Genomic DNA, 16,880 nt, shown 5'->3' on the forward strand with positions numbered 1-16,880 from the left:
TTTATTAATTACAGTAAAAGAAATGCAAGGTATTATTCTATCAAAATGGCTCAAATTATTGCACAAAAGTGTAGATTTTCCTGCAATGAAGTGGCTGTGCTTTACTGCAAAGGATGTGATCAATTTCTGTGCGTTGAATGTAGAAAAATAGTGCATGATAAAGTTCCAAATTTCAAGGATCATACAATAGTGAATATTCACATAGAAGGAAATCGCGTATTTAAACCTCAACCCGTTTGCGATACTCATAAGAACACATTTGTTTATTATTGCAGTAGATGCGAGATTCTTACTTGTGTGGAATGTATGACAAGCACCCATAATGGACATAAAACTGAAAGGATAAAGAGTGTTGCAGATGCTCGTCGCCAGGATGTGAACCAGATTATCGAACAGATAAAAGCGAAAGCTAAAATAGTCAAAATTAAACTCGAAACAATTGATACAGAACATGCAACGCAAATTAAGTCAGATTGTGCGTCTTATGTATTGCAGGTCGAGGGAAATGCTGGTGATTTGCATCAGGTTATTGATAAGTATAAATTAATCCACATTACCACTGCATCTGACTTTGAAAAAAACGAAAATGACGACTTAGGTAGAAAAAGGGCTTTCTTCAAAAGTCGTCATGATGAAACAGTCGATCGGTTATCGAGGTTTGAAAATCTTATGCAAGAAACGCATGACAGCACGTTTCTCACAGAATGGAAAGTTCTCCAAGCAGATGTAAAACTCAATGACGAAGAGGCTGAAGATCGACTTGCTAGCCCGAATCTAATCGAAAGGTTCAATCAGAGTATTTTTACAAAGTCAGTCATTGACGAAATCGATGATAAATTCCAAATGAGGTAATCGGTAAAATAGGAAGTTTTTGCTTACTCCAGTTTACAAAAGTATTTAGCTCTAAAATTTTTACAATCTTGCTTGATAGTATAACAGTAAGCAGATGAGGTATAATTGCCATTAAAACAACTTTCAAAACAGCACCAAATAACACCTCAAATTGATACCTATAGGTCACCATGTGGCCGTCAACAATGAGCAGAACCGAAACCACTAAGACAGATATATAAATCCTTGAATTGACAAATATAAAACAATTCAAACAAGAAACCTAATTGCTAATGTATGTACAAAATAATGAAACATAAAAATGATTTACTGCAACAAACGACAACCACGAAATGCAGGCTCCTGACTAACTACAAGCACATACATTTAGTTGCGGGGTTAAATTCATTTAAAGCCGACAGCCATCTCCATGAAAAGGACAGTTGTGTTACAGTGCATCTTAGGAACAAACTATTGAAAAAGACTAAAGTTATCAGATGTCTGCAATTAGAAATATACAAAAATACATGCTTGACAATAAGTGTACTTTATTGTGGTCACAATATTTTTTTTCATATACTAGTATTTTTTTTACTGTCTCATTTTATTGCGTACTATTGTTGTTAACAATTCAACTGTCTACAGCATTTCAGATATCTCTTTTATATTAGCATTCAGGTATTCAAGGATACTATATAGGAACAGTAAATTGAAATATCGTATTTAAAATATTAATTATTTTATGTTTAAATGAGTAGTCGATTTTAATAGCAAAAATGGTTTTGCATTTAAGTTAATCTATGCAATGTCTTATATCTAATTATATGTTTGTGAGAATTGGTATTTATAAATACACAAATTATCGGCTATTGACAGGTTTATTTGCCATACTCATCTTAATTTTATAGCATAAGTTTGGACAATAATTGTAGTTGGTAACATTTAAGATTTTATGTATTCCCGTGTCACACTGTCCCGACTTTTACGGCGATGGCAACACAATTATGTAAATTTTCAAAATCGGGACTGATTGTATCCAGATCGGGCTATTCGGAATGCCATCTTTAACCATCGTAGAACCATCGGCCACTTTTTCTAGCCTTCGGGGACAACTTCGGGAAGGTGTCTCAATTTTTTTAACATGTTAAAAAATCCCAGAAGGTGCGTCCGATGTTGAGGACAGGTATTGAGTTCATATCACCATCCTCACCATCGTAATGACACCGGGAATGCATCTTTGAATATCGTATTGCATTCGTGTTTCTATCGTTTCCATTGGGCAGTTTTGACATTACGATGTCTACACGAATGAATCACAACGCTACCCGAAGGACTTACAATGGCAACACGACTTCGTGAAGACCTCGCAATCCCGTCGTGTTGCCATCGAATAAAAGTACAAGGCGACCAGATGGAACAACGACGGCAATAAATCCAGCTAAATGTTAAGTTAATTTTTGCGCTAAAATAAATTTAAAGTGCCATGCGCGATATGCACTGGTCAGTCTTATACGACAGTAAAAAAATCCGTTCACAAAACATGAAGCTCATATCATATAATTATATGAGAACAAGAAAGGCGACAGATATGTTTCTATTAATTCAAATGAAACAAGAAAAGCAGCTATTACAGGCTCAGGATTACTTTTACAAGTAAAATATTATTTTTTTGTCAATTTTTCATATCAAAATCATTAACGCGCCTCGTACACCAACACTGCAGGTACACGTATATAGGAAAACCAACTTTTTCTTCATTATTCTGATTTGTTATGTATCGTCTGAGTTGTTGTTTACTCCATAACCATTTTGTTTTCTATATGTCATATTTTTCCGCATTTGTTGCTTTCCCCACATCCTTTTGTCTATACTATTATGATATTCTTCTGGGAAGCGTTTTTGGAATAAAAGAGATCAACAAACCCATAACCTTACCTTTAAGATATATTAGTAAACATGGGCATAATAATGGGTGATTATTCTGACTAGTGCACACATTTTACTGTTCAAACAAGGCAATGCCGAGCGTGGCATGCCCTCGTATGTAACATATTAGGGACAAATATGGACACCATATTTGTATATGACACATGCAGAAATTGTAAATTGAATATGCATATTTGATACATAAACTATATTTTTAGAAATCAACCAAAACATTCAGAAACTAGAAATGCCTTTCATATTGTTTTTAAAACCAGCAGGTAAAAAATGAGCAACCAATTTCCTGTGTATTATGCTATTTTTTAGACATCGTATGGCCATCACGTCATCATCGTAATCCATCGTGTAGCATTCTTAATCCATCGGGTAGCCTTCGTGATTCATCGTGTAGGCTTCGGCTGAGATATGAGGCTTAAATACCCGTCTTCGGTTAACCTTCGTAATGTAACCTACGAAATAAGGTTGGTCTAATATTTTTGATATGAAATCATCAGTTTAGCTTCAAGATGGGAAAACAGTTATCGATTTTTTACACAAGAAATCTGCCTGATCAAATTCATATTTCAATTAAGAATGTTGTAAACGTCTTTTGAATTTGACGTCCTTCACATGATCTATAACATTAATATATAAAAAATCCTTTTAAATCCATTCTCTTTTTTTTTTTTTTTTTTTTGAAAATGAAATGTTTTCTTATTTCCATGAGGTCTGGTTGAACGATATGCAGGTCATAATCTCAAATTCCTTTTTTAGTTAACTTTTGATAAACCTCTGGTGTACTTTTATCCAGCACACCTATACTTTTCATTTTTTTTTAAATAGTATCAATTTATCATTATATTTGAATTGAACCTTTGGATAACTGTTCAATTGTCTTTTCATCACCTCATTTCTAATTATTCGATCTATGTATATTGCCTTTTATAAGTATATTAATGTCTATAATGTTACCATTTGTTTTGGTCTGTTGTCTGTTGTCTGTTGTATGTTTGAAATGTTCTTCTGTTTTTTAGTGTTTTTTTTGGTTTTTTAATCTCTGTTACTATACTAGTCAACAAAAGAAACGATCCAATACTTTTTTCAAATTAAAGATAAAGTTTTCCGTTCATTCGACTAATATTGAAGGTAGTAATACTTAATCATTATGGAAATATAAATCCGTTTAAAAAAAAATATGTTTTTGCTTTCGTGACGTTTTTTCGCGACTTTTTTTTTTTACAAAAATTTATATAAAACGACAATTTTAAAAACAGTAGTTCCAACTAATGATGCCAACCTCTCATTTAAAGGCATTTAAAGACAATGTTTGCTATCAATTTGTTTTTTAAAAATCATACAGTTTCTTGGTTTATTTGTTAAGCAAAGTTCGGCCCCACGATAAAATGTATACATTATCAACTGATTTACCATAGACAGTATGTGTAAAGTGATATTCAAAAAACTGTCACAATCTTAAAACTAATCTTAAAGGCTCCAAATTTACTGTGTATTGTTTTTATATTTAAAGCATTGATTTGAAACGAAAATAAAAAAAAAAAATGCGTTTTTTGAGATTTTAAAAAAGACTTTTTATCCCAAAAATTTGAAGAAAAAAAATTATTTCAACCCATTAGTAACAACATGAACATAACTTGATTAGCATATTGAATATTTTTAAACAAATTTGAAATTTAATTTAGTGCTTAGAAAATTATGTGTCGATTTTTAATTCAACTTTCCGCAAAACTCATTTGCACCCTATGATCGTTTACACGGAATTTAGATACTTTCCGAGTGGTTTTGATTTTCATTATCACATGTGCATACATTGCAAATGTAAGCTTTTTAAAGTAGTGTATCTCATTTTGTATTATATTTAATACCTTTTGATAAATTTTATTTCAAAGTCGTGTATCGTTTCTTTTGTTGACTAGTATATTTAACATTATTATGGTTTTTAAATATTGAACTAAATCTGATGGTATGAGAGAACTTGACACTATATATGATATTTTTGGTAGAATCGTTCCTTTGATGTGTTTGAGCTCCTGATTTTGGCATTTGCTTAGGGACTTTCAGTTTAGAATTTTCCTCGCAGTTTGTTATTTTTGTTATTTTAATTTTTATTACGCTCAGAGATTCCCCCTAGCGGTAAATGTATCATTCATAATCTTTACGATGATACTACTACTGTTATTTACATATACATGTACTTCTTTGGTTTATCACCTTGAATATGTCACAGAAAACACTAATCTATATTATGTTCAATTTTGGGTATTGTCAGGTAAATTTAAATCTAAAGAATACATCCGGTCAGTTCAAGAAAATCACCATTCTAAAATGTAAATAAGATGTAACTGTAGAACAAAATGTAGTATTTTAGTAGCTGTTTTGTTTTAGAGGTTACTTGCAATGAAATAAGAAAATATAAACAATGTGTTGACCACCTAGACAATATCGTGTCAACAACTGAGAAGAGAAAAAAGGACACTTATTCTAAATTTTCAAAACACGTGATTTAGGCCTATTAACACAATTTCAAACAAAAGACAATACGCTAATTGTGTTGTCATCAAAACATAAAATTGAGAATGGAAATGGGGAATATGCAAAAGAGACAACAACCCGACTATAGAGCAGACAACAACAGAAGGTCACCAACAGGTCTTCAATACAACTAGAAATTCCCGCACCCTGAGTTGTCCTTCAGCTGGCCCTTTAACAAATATATACTAGTTCAGTGATAAGTGTATACTAGTAGTTATTTTTTTAATATCTAGAAACGATATTGTTAGGATTTTAAGTATATTACATTATTAGCTAAGTATGAAAAAGGTAGTCTTTAAATAATATATGAATGCATTTATACAAAGTTAATATAAATTTAGCGATAAATTTGCTATTAACACATACGTGTGTTTGTTTATAGACTGAGCGAACAGGAACACATAGTTGTCAGACTCTCAGAAGACATTGCTGTACTAACAAAGGAACTGAAAGAAAAGCAAGAAAAAATAGATAACCAATCAATGTAAGCATAATAAATGTGTTTGATTGAATTAAGTCTTCAATTAAATTACAGAATCATATCCGCATTTCGGCAATTTGTTTCCCGTCTGCATGGAAACATAACTTGATACATAATGTTAAATTAAAACTTAACAAATTGCTATTAAAGATCACAATCTAAAAACGATATTGAAACGTATAGACTTTGTTTGCATGAATCGTGTTTACTTTGTTATAAACGAAGGACATTGTGAACACTCGCAATTTATGTGCAAATAAAAATTACAGAAAAAACTAAAAACAGATTTTTAGTTTAAATAGAACTTATTATACTTTAAGTTAAAATGCTATATTTTTTTAAATGCCATCCTCTCGTCCAGACCAATCAGTGTATATTTTTGTTTACGTTAATTGTTTTGTTCAATATTGAGGCCGCTAATTTTGTGTTGGAATTGTTTTAAATTAGTTATGTTTAGACCATTTATAGTTGATAGCTTGTTGTAAACTTTTATTTCACTTGGTTTCGGTCTCATTGGCAGTCAAGCTTCGTCTTCTTATCTTTATATGGGTATCTTCATTTAGTAGTTATCTTTCAAGTATAAAAGGCAAAAAAAAGTATTGTTCAAAAAAATGTATCACCGCTATAATGTCTTTTCGTGTGTTAACGTACAATTTTAGGTGCATGGTTCACATAAAGAATAATTCGAGAAGTAAATCAAATATAACACTTTATAAAATAAATGTCAAATGTCAGAAATACTTTTCTGAATTTTAACTCACCTAGAACACTCAAACATTTATACAGTTGCATGTGTTTTCATATAAAAGTATCTGTTGTGTAAATCGATATAATGTTTCAATTATATGTGTAAGTCCACAAATTTTCTAAAAAGAAAAAAAAGAAAGTAATGAACACATATGCTTGGTTAAAGACAAATCCCTCTATTGTTTATGCGCATATACCAGCGCAACAGTACTATGCCGTCAGCGTTTTATGACGTCGTGGTTTCCGCGAACTCGAAACGTTAATGAGAGTTATTCCTCTTTGAGCCGATGGAGAGAGTGACAAACGTTTTGATAGGTAGATTTTCCGAAAAGAAAATGAAAATTGTTTTTATATAATAGACATGTTCCAGAATTGGATATATAAATTAATTATGTGAATTAAAAGTGTATCTGAAACAAACAACAAAACAGCAAATGATAAAATATATGAATAAAAAGAGAGTCAACTATACAGCATTCTGACAACTGTCAAGAAACGAAACAAAAATCTGGATACTCGACAACAAGATTGAGGGGGGTAGGACCTTTATCGGGACTCCGGGATCGGGTATTTTAAGCTCGGGATCTCGGGATCCGGGAATCCTTCTTAACTTTACTTTATTTAAATTCGGGACCTCGGGATTTCTTTTTTTTTTAAGTCCGGGATTTCGGTATTGGCCAATCATATTATAATATAAAACTAATTTCCATAATTTACTACGTGTATGGATTTATCTGTTCTTTAGAGACAATCTCTTTGGTAGCCTAGGTTTTAAATTGTATTTATATTCACACAAATCATTGAGAGTACGAAATTCATGTCATTAAAATTCAATGTATCTATAGAATTGGAAACCTTACGTACCTATATGGATATGGCAAATTCCACATACGTATTTTGAAAGTGTAAGGCGATTACATTTTTACACGAATATAATATTCAGATTTCTGATAAGCACCAACAAATCAGTAACCCAACGACGCATACGTGTTAAATAAAGTCCATCTAGAGAAGTTAACATTTACGCTTCTAACATTGTAGGTTTTTGTATTTGACCTCTCCTGAGTATGATCCGATTTGCCAAATTTTATATTTATGTACTTGGTGCGCAATTTATATAAAAAAAAAACAACATAATCCTGCCTGTGTTTAAAAGTTGTCGGAATGAAGAGGAATGCATATGAAACAAGAATGTGTCCTAAGTACACGGATGCCCAACTCACACTATCATTTTCCATGTTCAATGGACAGTGATATTGGGTAAAATGATCTAATTTGGCATTAACATTAGAAAGATCATGTCATAAGCAACATGTTTACTGCGTTTCAAGTTGATTGGACTTCAACTTCATAAAAAAATACATTGACCAAAAACTTTAACCTGAAACTTGCACTTTCATTTTCTATGTTCAGTGGACTTTGAAATTGGGGTCAAAAGTCAAATTTGGTCTTAAAATTAGAAAGATCATATCATAAGCAACAAGAACTTCAAAAATATCATTGACCAAACACTTTAACCTGAAGCGGGACAGACGGACGGACGGACGAACCGACGCACAGACCAGAAAACATAATGCCCCTCTACTAGTCTATCGTAGGTGGGGCATACAAAAATCAATAGTTGATTTGAGAAAAAAAAGTCGGACTAGGTTCCATTCATAATTATGATATGACAACTGTATGAGTATACTTAGACTGAGTTTCTAGCAACATGACGGAATATTTTGATATGATAGATGCCTATGGATGAATGATCAAAACAATAGTAAGTATGTTAAATAGACCCCGTTAACACTTGCACGAAATTGAATTGATCTTTTAAGAGCATCTCTCATTTACGATCTTTTTAGAACTTGTGATTTTAAATTTAGTATATATTGCAATCCTAAAATAATCAGTCATTTCGTTAAAAAAAAAATCGTAGTAAAAAGAATAAGGAAATATTTGGTACATTAGATGTGCTTTTGCATTTATTAATTATCTTTTTGATAAATATGTCATAAGTCCTTTTAAAAACAAAGAAATGTCAGAATAATTTTACTTATAACGGTCATTTTGTTTGAAGACGAGGAATTTACAGAAAATAATAAAAAAAAACAAATTAATAATGAATAGATACACTTGAAAAGATAGTTTTTAAAATGTGCACCGATTAACACACGTATATTTAGCGAATACGGAACGAAAAAGTAACGGTATCAGTCGAGCACTGAAACGGGTCCTGTTCAAGGTCAGGAGCTTGTAAATAAGAAGTTGTCGTTAAAGTGTTATATATTTGTTTTTCATTTATTTATTTTTTGTTCATAAATTAAGCCGTCATTTTCTCGATTGAATTGTTTTTCATTGTCATTTCTGGACCTTTTATAGCTTTATAGGCATTATGAGATTTGCTCATTGTTGAAGGCCGTACGGTGACCTATTATAAATAGTTCCTGTGTCAATTGGTCTCTTGTGGAAATTTGTATTATATGATATCATATCTTTATCGTTCAGAAAAATGACGCAAAAAAAACAACGTATACATTTGTTTTTATCTTCATGTTCTGTCAAATCACTTGAGTATACGGATGAAACTCTGAAATGAGTTACTTATATAAGAATATTTTAAACTGACCATGCACAGATTTATTTCATATCTACATAAAACATTTTGAATTGTAGATCGATTTATCTAAGCGTTTAAACTTAAACAAAGATCAGGGTTTGAATTCGTTCAATATCGTAGCGGCTACATAGGGCTACGTAGATTTTTTATTTTATGACTATTGAACATGTAGCTAGCCTAGCTGCTACATAGATATTAATTGTAGTTAGCCTAGCTACTCGTTCATAAAATCTATGTAGGACTACGTAGCCGCTACGATATTGAACGGAACGCGGTTCATAAAAAACCCAACCTTTTTAAAAATACATTTGGAAGTGGTATTTTTAAGTCCGATCTTTCCGAGTCATATTTGCAATATCGGCTCCTCGCTTTCGATGTTATTTTAGAATTGGCGCAATGTTCTCCCGCCATTTCAAATTGTTAACCCTTTTCTAGAAATATCTCTTTTTCCATTCCGGTGACCCCATCGTTTTATTTCATAATTTTATCTAGAAATAAACAACGCATATTCTGTTAAATACTCATCGAGAAATTATTGGTCAATTTTTTTTAAACATCATTCTTTTATAGTTATTTCACAATAAATAAAGGCGGGAAAATTATTATAGCAACTTATCGCTATTATTTTCCCCTCAGAAATTGGTAATATTATTAAAATAGTTTGTATTAACATCTTGGTTATCAGAACAAACAAGTTTTATGGGAAACCGACTTTTAAAAAAAATATTACACTGCTATTAACTAGAGGTCCCGATTTCCAAATTCCATAAAAAAGACGGCGTTCTAAATCGAAAACGAGGTCGGTGACCCCATTTTTTTATTTGCTTATTTTGAAGCTTTTACCTAACCTAAAGTAAATATAAAATATAAAGAAGATATTATTGGTAGATCTGAATAGAAGGATTTGTCTTTAAATGTTCCTGCCTGTAATTCAAGCGTCAGGAATTTTGAACGAATATATCGTGGACATCGTTTAAATATACAACAGTATTAACAGCAGCAATAACAGCAGCAAATAGCAACAGAAGCAGGACCTTACCCTTAAAGAGGAACACAATTTTTGTATTTTGAAGAGGCGAAGAGCAGACCTTTCGGATTCCGCCTGGTTGATTAAAAACCCTGATCGACAGAAACTTAAACATTGCCAACTGATGTCTTGCAGACAGGTAATAGGATCGACATCTCTGAGGAAATATCTACTATGTAAAACGTTCGTGGTCAACACAAACAACTGTAACTAGGAAGGAACTGATGTTTTTTTTAAACTCCATAGGAGAGGCACCATAGACATACATGCCACATTTTATATATCTTCTCATCGTTAACGGACCCCAATACCGTTTTATTATGTCAAACTCAACCCACTTGTCGGAACGTTTGGACAATACTGCGTCTATTACGTGAAAATGAGATGTCTCAGAATCAAGATAGAAGATGTACTGAAAACTTTTCATCGGCAGAAAACTCATTGCGTTATTTGAGTCCAAACAATTGGTACAAATTCGATCAGCTTTGATGAAGAATTGATTTTAATAAAAAAAAAAAAAAAATTGCCTGCCATCAATATCATAGCCCAAATGATCCGCCAAAGGATCCGCCAATTGATCAGATCAGTAATGTATGTAAAGAAGGGAGATGGAACCTTTTTTTTGTTTAAAATTGATACAATATATAAGTCTGGAATGCATACCTGGTTAGCATTAAAGCAAATAATGTAAACTGTGATTATACTCGGATTTGTAATAGAACATTTACGCTATAAAATTTGTGGTAACTAATCCTATTCTTTAAGGTATAAATATGAATAATTTGATTATTTGCAGCTGAATTGATTTTTTTATTTTAGATATTGATCATGTTGATGTTTGACAATGATGTTCAAGATTTCAAGTCTTTCACATTTTGTTATAGTTTTTGATTTTCATTTAATCTTGGTTAACAGTTAATCAATAAAAGAAGGATTTATAACGAAATGCTTGTCGAATTATGACCAATACCAACTTTACCAAGCATGCATCAATTCGCCGTTTCAGAATATAATGCATTCTAGGTAGTATATACAAAAACGTACATCAACACGTTGTGATTAGTTAAACATGTTCTCAACAGTTGAAATTCAACCAATGACGTAACATTATGTTCATTTTGGTGTAAGAACAATGAAATTACCCATAGTATGTGAAAAAGGCAAATTGGCTTATATGATATTTCTTGCAGATCCTGTCACATTATGTTCACATTATGTTTTTTGCACTTACTAAATAAATATCTTAATATAATACGATGTATTAGTTGGATAGCATTATATTTATCAAAAGTTTTATCCTTACAATATACGTTAAAAACTGTTTTCGTTATTTCCCTCTTAAGTTGATCTGTTTACCTCGGTTTTAGTTTGTAACCTTGATTTGTTTTTCTTGCAATTGTTTTTTTACTGTCGAACAGCGGTATACTACTGCTGCCTTCATTTATAGAAGTCAATACTATGAATCATGAATTAGTTACACTGGTTGATAATGTCTATATTCGATAATTTTGTAAATTATTTTTGGATAGACGTCTATCTTTTGTAAGAAATTACTTTGTTCTGATTTGATTTCTCTATGATGTATTTACTATCAAAGACGCAGGTTGATAAAGGCTTTGTGCCAAACAACACACATAAACACCGATATATTGTTTAAACTATACATATGTATATATGTATTTAGGCAATTTATGACCTTTTGTATGGTTCTAATATACGTTTTTTTATAATTCGTGTATTTTGCCATGACGTGAATAAATATATGCATTCTTTTTTTCTTGTCAAATGTTAAGACTAATTAGAGAAAAGTGGAAAGAAGTAACTAATTTTGTGGATGAAAACGAAAAACTGAAAAGAGACTTAACAGAAAGAAATGTCAAAGAATCCTTAATGTAAGCCAATTTCTGTTTGTATGTACCACTTTCTTCTTCTTCGTGAATAAAGCAAAAGTAGCGTTTGCATTTGCAATTAGTATTTCATATGCATATTTAATGTGGAATGCAAGTTTTTATTTAATAGTTATGTAAATGGTTAATATTTTAATGTTTACAAAATTTGATATATGAATTTATGTTCGTAATAAAGAGATTTAAGTTTAATTCGAAATCATCAAAGCGATCAAACATTTATCGAAGTTATTTTGAATAGTAAGTTCAATTTCAATTAAAACAATATAAACACTGTACAAACATATAAAATTAATAATGTTGTATTATATTTAACGCCTACTACATTTTTTTTCTTTAAACAATTTCCATTTCTTTACCACAAAACAAATACAGGAATAAATTAAAAACCAATTGTTCAGAGAACAATTGAAAGTCTTTCCACAACAAAGAAATTTGGATAAGAAGATAGTTTCTTCATACTGATGCGATAAATAATGGTTTAATTATATTTTTCAGTGATATAAGGGAGATACTATGCTACTTCCGGTGAAATAAATGTCACTTCCGGTCTCATATGATACCTTTTTTCACACTGATTCCAACAATATATAGTTTCTATATACCTTTGTATGTAGAATGGGAGATAGTTGGCCACTTCCGGTTTGTTGGAAGTCATTTTTAGTCGTCATTAATCAGTTTATGTATCTATATGACGAAATATATGGATTCTGAGTACTTTTATATGTAAAAATTGCAAAAAAGCCTTCTTCCGGTTTTCTCAAGGTCACTTCCGGTAGTCATTTTTCAAGGTCATTTGTCACCTATTCTTTTGTACAAGGTCAAATGCCTTTATAATGAACTTGATTGAAGTTATGATCAAATAACTTCATATCAAGACATTTCAGGGGCATCAACTCCTATAAGATGCTATTAAATTGTATCAGACTAAATGTAGCATATCTTCATTACAATAAAGCAGACATTTTGCACTTGTTCTTTTATATGTATCTCTCAAAGTGATGGAGAAAATGCAAAAACAAGTAAAAGTCACAATTGAGAATTTGACATTGACCTTTGACCTTGACCTCATTTTCTAAGTTAAGACCAAAGGAACTCAAATAAAAACATTCCAGGGTTATACGGTTAACTGTTTATGAGTTAAATAAACATACCGACAAATTTATTTTGTAAAGGTAGATAACTCCTATAAAATTTCATCGAATCGCTTCGATCCAAATACGCCAAAAATTACTGAGGATGTAACGAACAATTTGTAAAAAGAATTTTGTCGCTATCTTGTTTTGTTACGAAGGAGATGCACACAGAGGATAAACAGTGAAAAGGGAGATAACTCTTACATAGAAAATGGTTCGCCTTAGCAGGGTGAAATTTAAAAGCGCATAAACTATACGATACCATTTGAGAAATATCTAAGCGACATATTGCGAAACAAACATTTTGCGCAAGAACAAAATTTGGCGGAAGAAAAAAAAAAAAAAAATAATAATAATAATAATAATAATAATAATAATCAGAAGAAAAACAATAAGTCTTTCCACAGAAAAGTGGAAAGACTTAATAATTGGGAAACTTATCTATCCACGTCGACAGAAGAGCGTGCATATATATGCTATAGTTTAAAATATGTGACAAGTTTAATACTTATTAAAACACGTTTACTTTTGCACAGAGAAACAGAGCACGAACAGACAATTGTCAGATTAAAAGACGAAATTGGAGCACTAAAGGAGGAACTGACAAAAAAACAAGAACACATAGATGACTTATTAAAGTAAACTGCACTGCTCAGTGTTTTTAGATTGAATAAGTAGTAAATTGAATTTTTCGAAAGCTATTTTCTATCATCTCACTACACTTAAACTTTTAATAGTGTATAAAAAATAAGGATCCAATACTGGACTTAGAAAAAGTTCAATACTAAAGATAAGCACAAATTGAATAAAACATTCGCAATGTTTGTTCAGATACCAAAGGGATAAATGAATCATGATTAGAAAACGTATTACAGTGCCATGACACAAACAACAAAACGACAAACAACGATACACAAAACACAAAATACAAAAGAAAAGCCGGAGGACAGGGCGATAAAAATTGATAAACCAATAACATGGTGACATAAATAAATGTTATTTCATATCATAGTAAACAGATTGTATTGGTATAAACATTGTGTGTGTACCGGCCGACAAAGCAGCCAACAATGTGGTTGTGGTATGACGAAAATACTACACGGACGTTCTTAAGAATGAAATTTTAATTTAATTTAATCTACATTCAAGTCCATCCGCTTCACAGAGAGTCATATAGTAATTTAGCATATCACAACCACATCAAAGAATAAGGCTTCTTCTTCTGAACATTTGAAGGTCCCTACTATGTATTGGCTACCTAAACTATACAAAAAAACATTTAAATATCGTTTCATCTCGGCCTCTAGTAAGTGTTCTACAACTAATATGTCAGTGCTTTTAACTAGTTCATTAACTACTATTACATAGCTTATTATAAACTATTGTAATAAAATATATGAACATAGTAGTATAAACCATTTTTGGAGTGTTAACATTCATTGGATGTTTTAAACAAATACGGGCTTTTGATGGTCCTTTTGATTCTGTTAATAGTTTTGATTTTTCTACTCTTTACACTACACTTCCACACTATCTTATTAAACAAAAGTTTTCCTATTTAATTGAATGGTCGTTTGGCAAAGCTGAATGTATATATATTTGCTGCAACCCATTTAAAGCCTTCTTCTTTAATGAGAAAGGTAAATATGCTAGATATACTTACTGGAGGTGTGATGAGATGATTGATGCTGTTAATTTTCTTATTGATAATATTTACGTACGTTTCGGCAACAAGTTTATAGACAGGTTGTAGGTATCCCCATGGGCACTTATTGTGCCCTTTAAATAGCAGAATTGTTTTTGTACTGTTACGACTCACAGTTTGTGACTAAACTCAGTAAAGACCCGTCAAATTGCATTTAATTGATAAATTCAACAACCCTTACCGTTATCTTAATGCTATTTTTTCGTTAAATAATCAAGAATTTTCTCAATATACTGCTGAAATTTACCCCAAGGAACTTACTTTAAATAAATCAAATGCATTCGGTAATTACTGTCCTTTCCTGGATTTAGATATTTCGGTTTTAAACGGGAAACTACACAATAAAATTTACGACAAAAGAGACGATTTTCGTTCCCTATTGTTAATTTTCCATTTTTAGATGGTGATGTTCCTTTGGCACCATATATATGTGCATCTTACGGTGTTTATATTTTACAACTTGTTAGCTTTGCCCGTGTCTGTTGGGACGTTTTTGATTTTAACGAAGGTAACCTATGTGTTACTGGTAAATTACTAAACCAGGGATATCGTAACCATAGATTACTTAAAACCTAAATTTTTCCATAGATATAAAGATTTTGTTTTGAAGTTTGTTTGTACCTGTAGATAACTTATTTCAAATGGGATAGCACATCCTCATTTGAGTCTTATGTAGACGAAACGCACGTCTGGCGTACTAAATTATAATCCTGGTACCTTTGATAACTATTTACACCACTGGGTCGATGCCTCTGCTGGTGGACGTTTCGTCCCCGAGGGTATCACCAGCCCAGTAGTCAGCACTTCGGTGTTGACATGAATATCAATTATGTGGTCATTTTTATAAATTTCCTGTTAACAAAACTTTGAATTTTTCGAAAAACTAAGGATTTCTTATCCCAGGCATAGATTACCTTAGCCGTATTTGGCACAACTTTTTGGAATTTTGGATCCTCAATGCTCTTCAATTTTGTATTTGTTTGGTTTATAACTATTTCGATATGAGCGTCACTGATGAGTCTTATGTAGACGAAACGCGCGTCTGGCGTACTAAATTATAATCCTGGTACCTTTGATAACTATTTACGGAAATGTGGTTAACCGTGCCCGGAAATTTAGAAATGATCCATGTAAACTTGTTGCTCCTTTAAATAAACTTATTCTAAAAGGTTACCTATTCTCATGTTGTACTGTTATACCACTGTCCCAGGCTAGGGGAGGCTTGTGATCCCGCTAACATGTTTAACCCCGCCACATTATTTATGTATGTGCCTGTCCCAAGTCAGGACCCTGTAATTCAATGGTTGTCGTTTGTTTATGTGTTACATATTTGTTTTTCGTTCATTTTTTTTACATATATAAGGCCGTTAGTTTTCTCGTTTGAATTGTTTTACATTGTCTAATCGGGGACTTTTATAGCTGACTATGTGTTTTGGGCTTTGCTCATTGTCGAAGGCCGTACGATGACCTAAAGTTGTTAATGTTTGTGTCATTTTGGTCTTCAGTGGATAGTTGTCTCATTGGCAATCATACCACATCTTTTTTATATTGTCATAATCGCTTCACATACTGATTAAACACAAAATATACTTTGCTAATTGTGTATGATATAACTTGAATGAACGTTTAATTTAGTCAGGTTTTTTTTATAGACCTCTCCATTTTTTTTAAATACCTTACATTTTAATATCTTTAAAATTATGTTCTGCTTTATCATTTTACTTCATTTGTTTAGCTTACCCAAGGAATTAAATGAAGAGAAGAAAAAAGTAACGCAAATGGTGGATGAAAACGCGAAACTTAAAACAGACTTAAAAGAAAGACTGGTAAAAGAATCCTTAATGTAAGTCATTGTCTGTTTATAATTCCTATGCGTTTACATTTTGTTTGAAGTTATGTTTATGCTAATGTGTTGTGGTCAATAAAACATGTAAGTGCACATAAGTTTTTTCTCAAAAAATAATTTGA

At 31.7% G+C, this 16,880-nt stretch overlaps 1 protein-coding gene across 1 annotated transcript in view; it reads left to right on the forward strand.

The window, feature by feature from the left end:
* LOC134693480 (putative autophagy-related protein 11) overlaps nt 1–16,880 on the forward strand; it is a 39,903-nt gene continuing 23,023 nt past the window's right edge. Inside the window, exons 1-4 of the mRNA XM_063554314.1 lie at nt 1–848; nt 5,687–5,788; nt 11,958–12,056; nt 16,648–16,755. Of these exons, the coding sequence (XP_063410384.1) occupies nt 46–848; nt 5,687–5,788; nt 11,958–12,056; nt 16,648–16,755 (1,112 nt within the window). The 5' untranslated portion in view covers nt 1–45. The remainder of the gene's footprint in view (nt 849–5,686; nt 5,789–11,957; nt 12,057–16,647; nt 16,756–16,880) is intronic.

Source organism: Mytilus trossulus, chromosome 12 (assembly GCF_036588685.1).
Source record: "Mytilus trossulus isolate FHL-02 chromosome 12, PNRI_Mtr1.1.1.hap1, whole genome shotgun sequence".
Lineage (NCBI taxonomy): Eukaryota > Metazoa > Mollusca > Bivalvia > Mytilida > Mytilidae > Mytilus > Mytilus trossulus.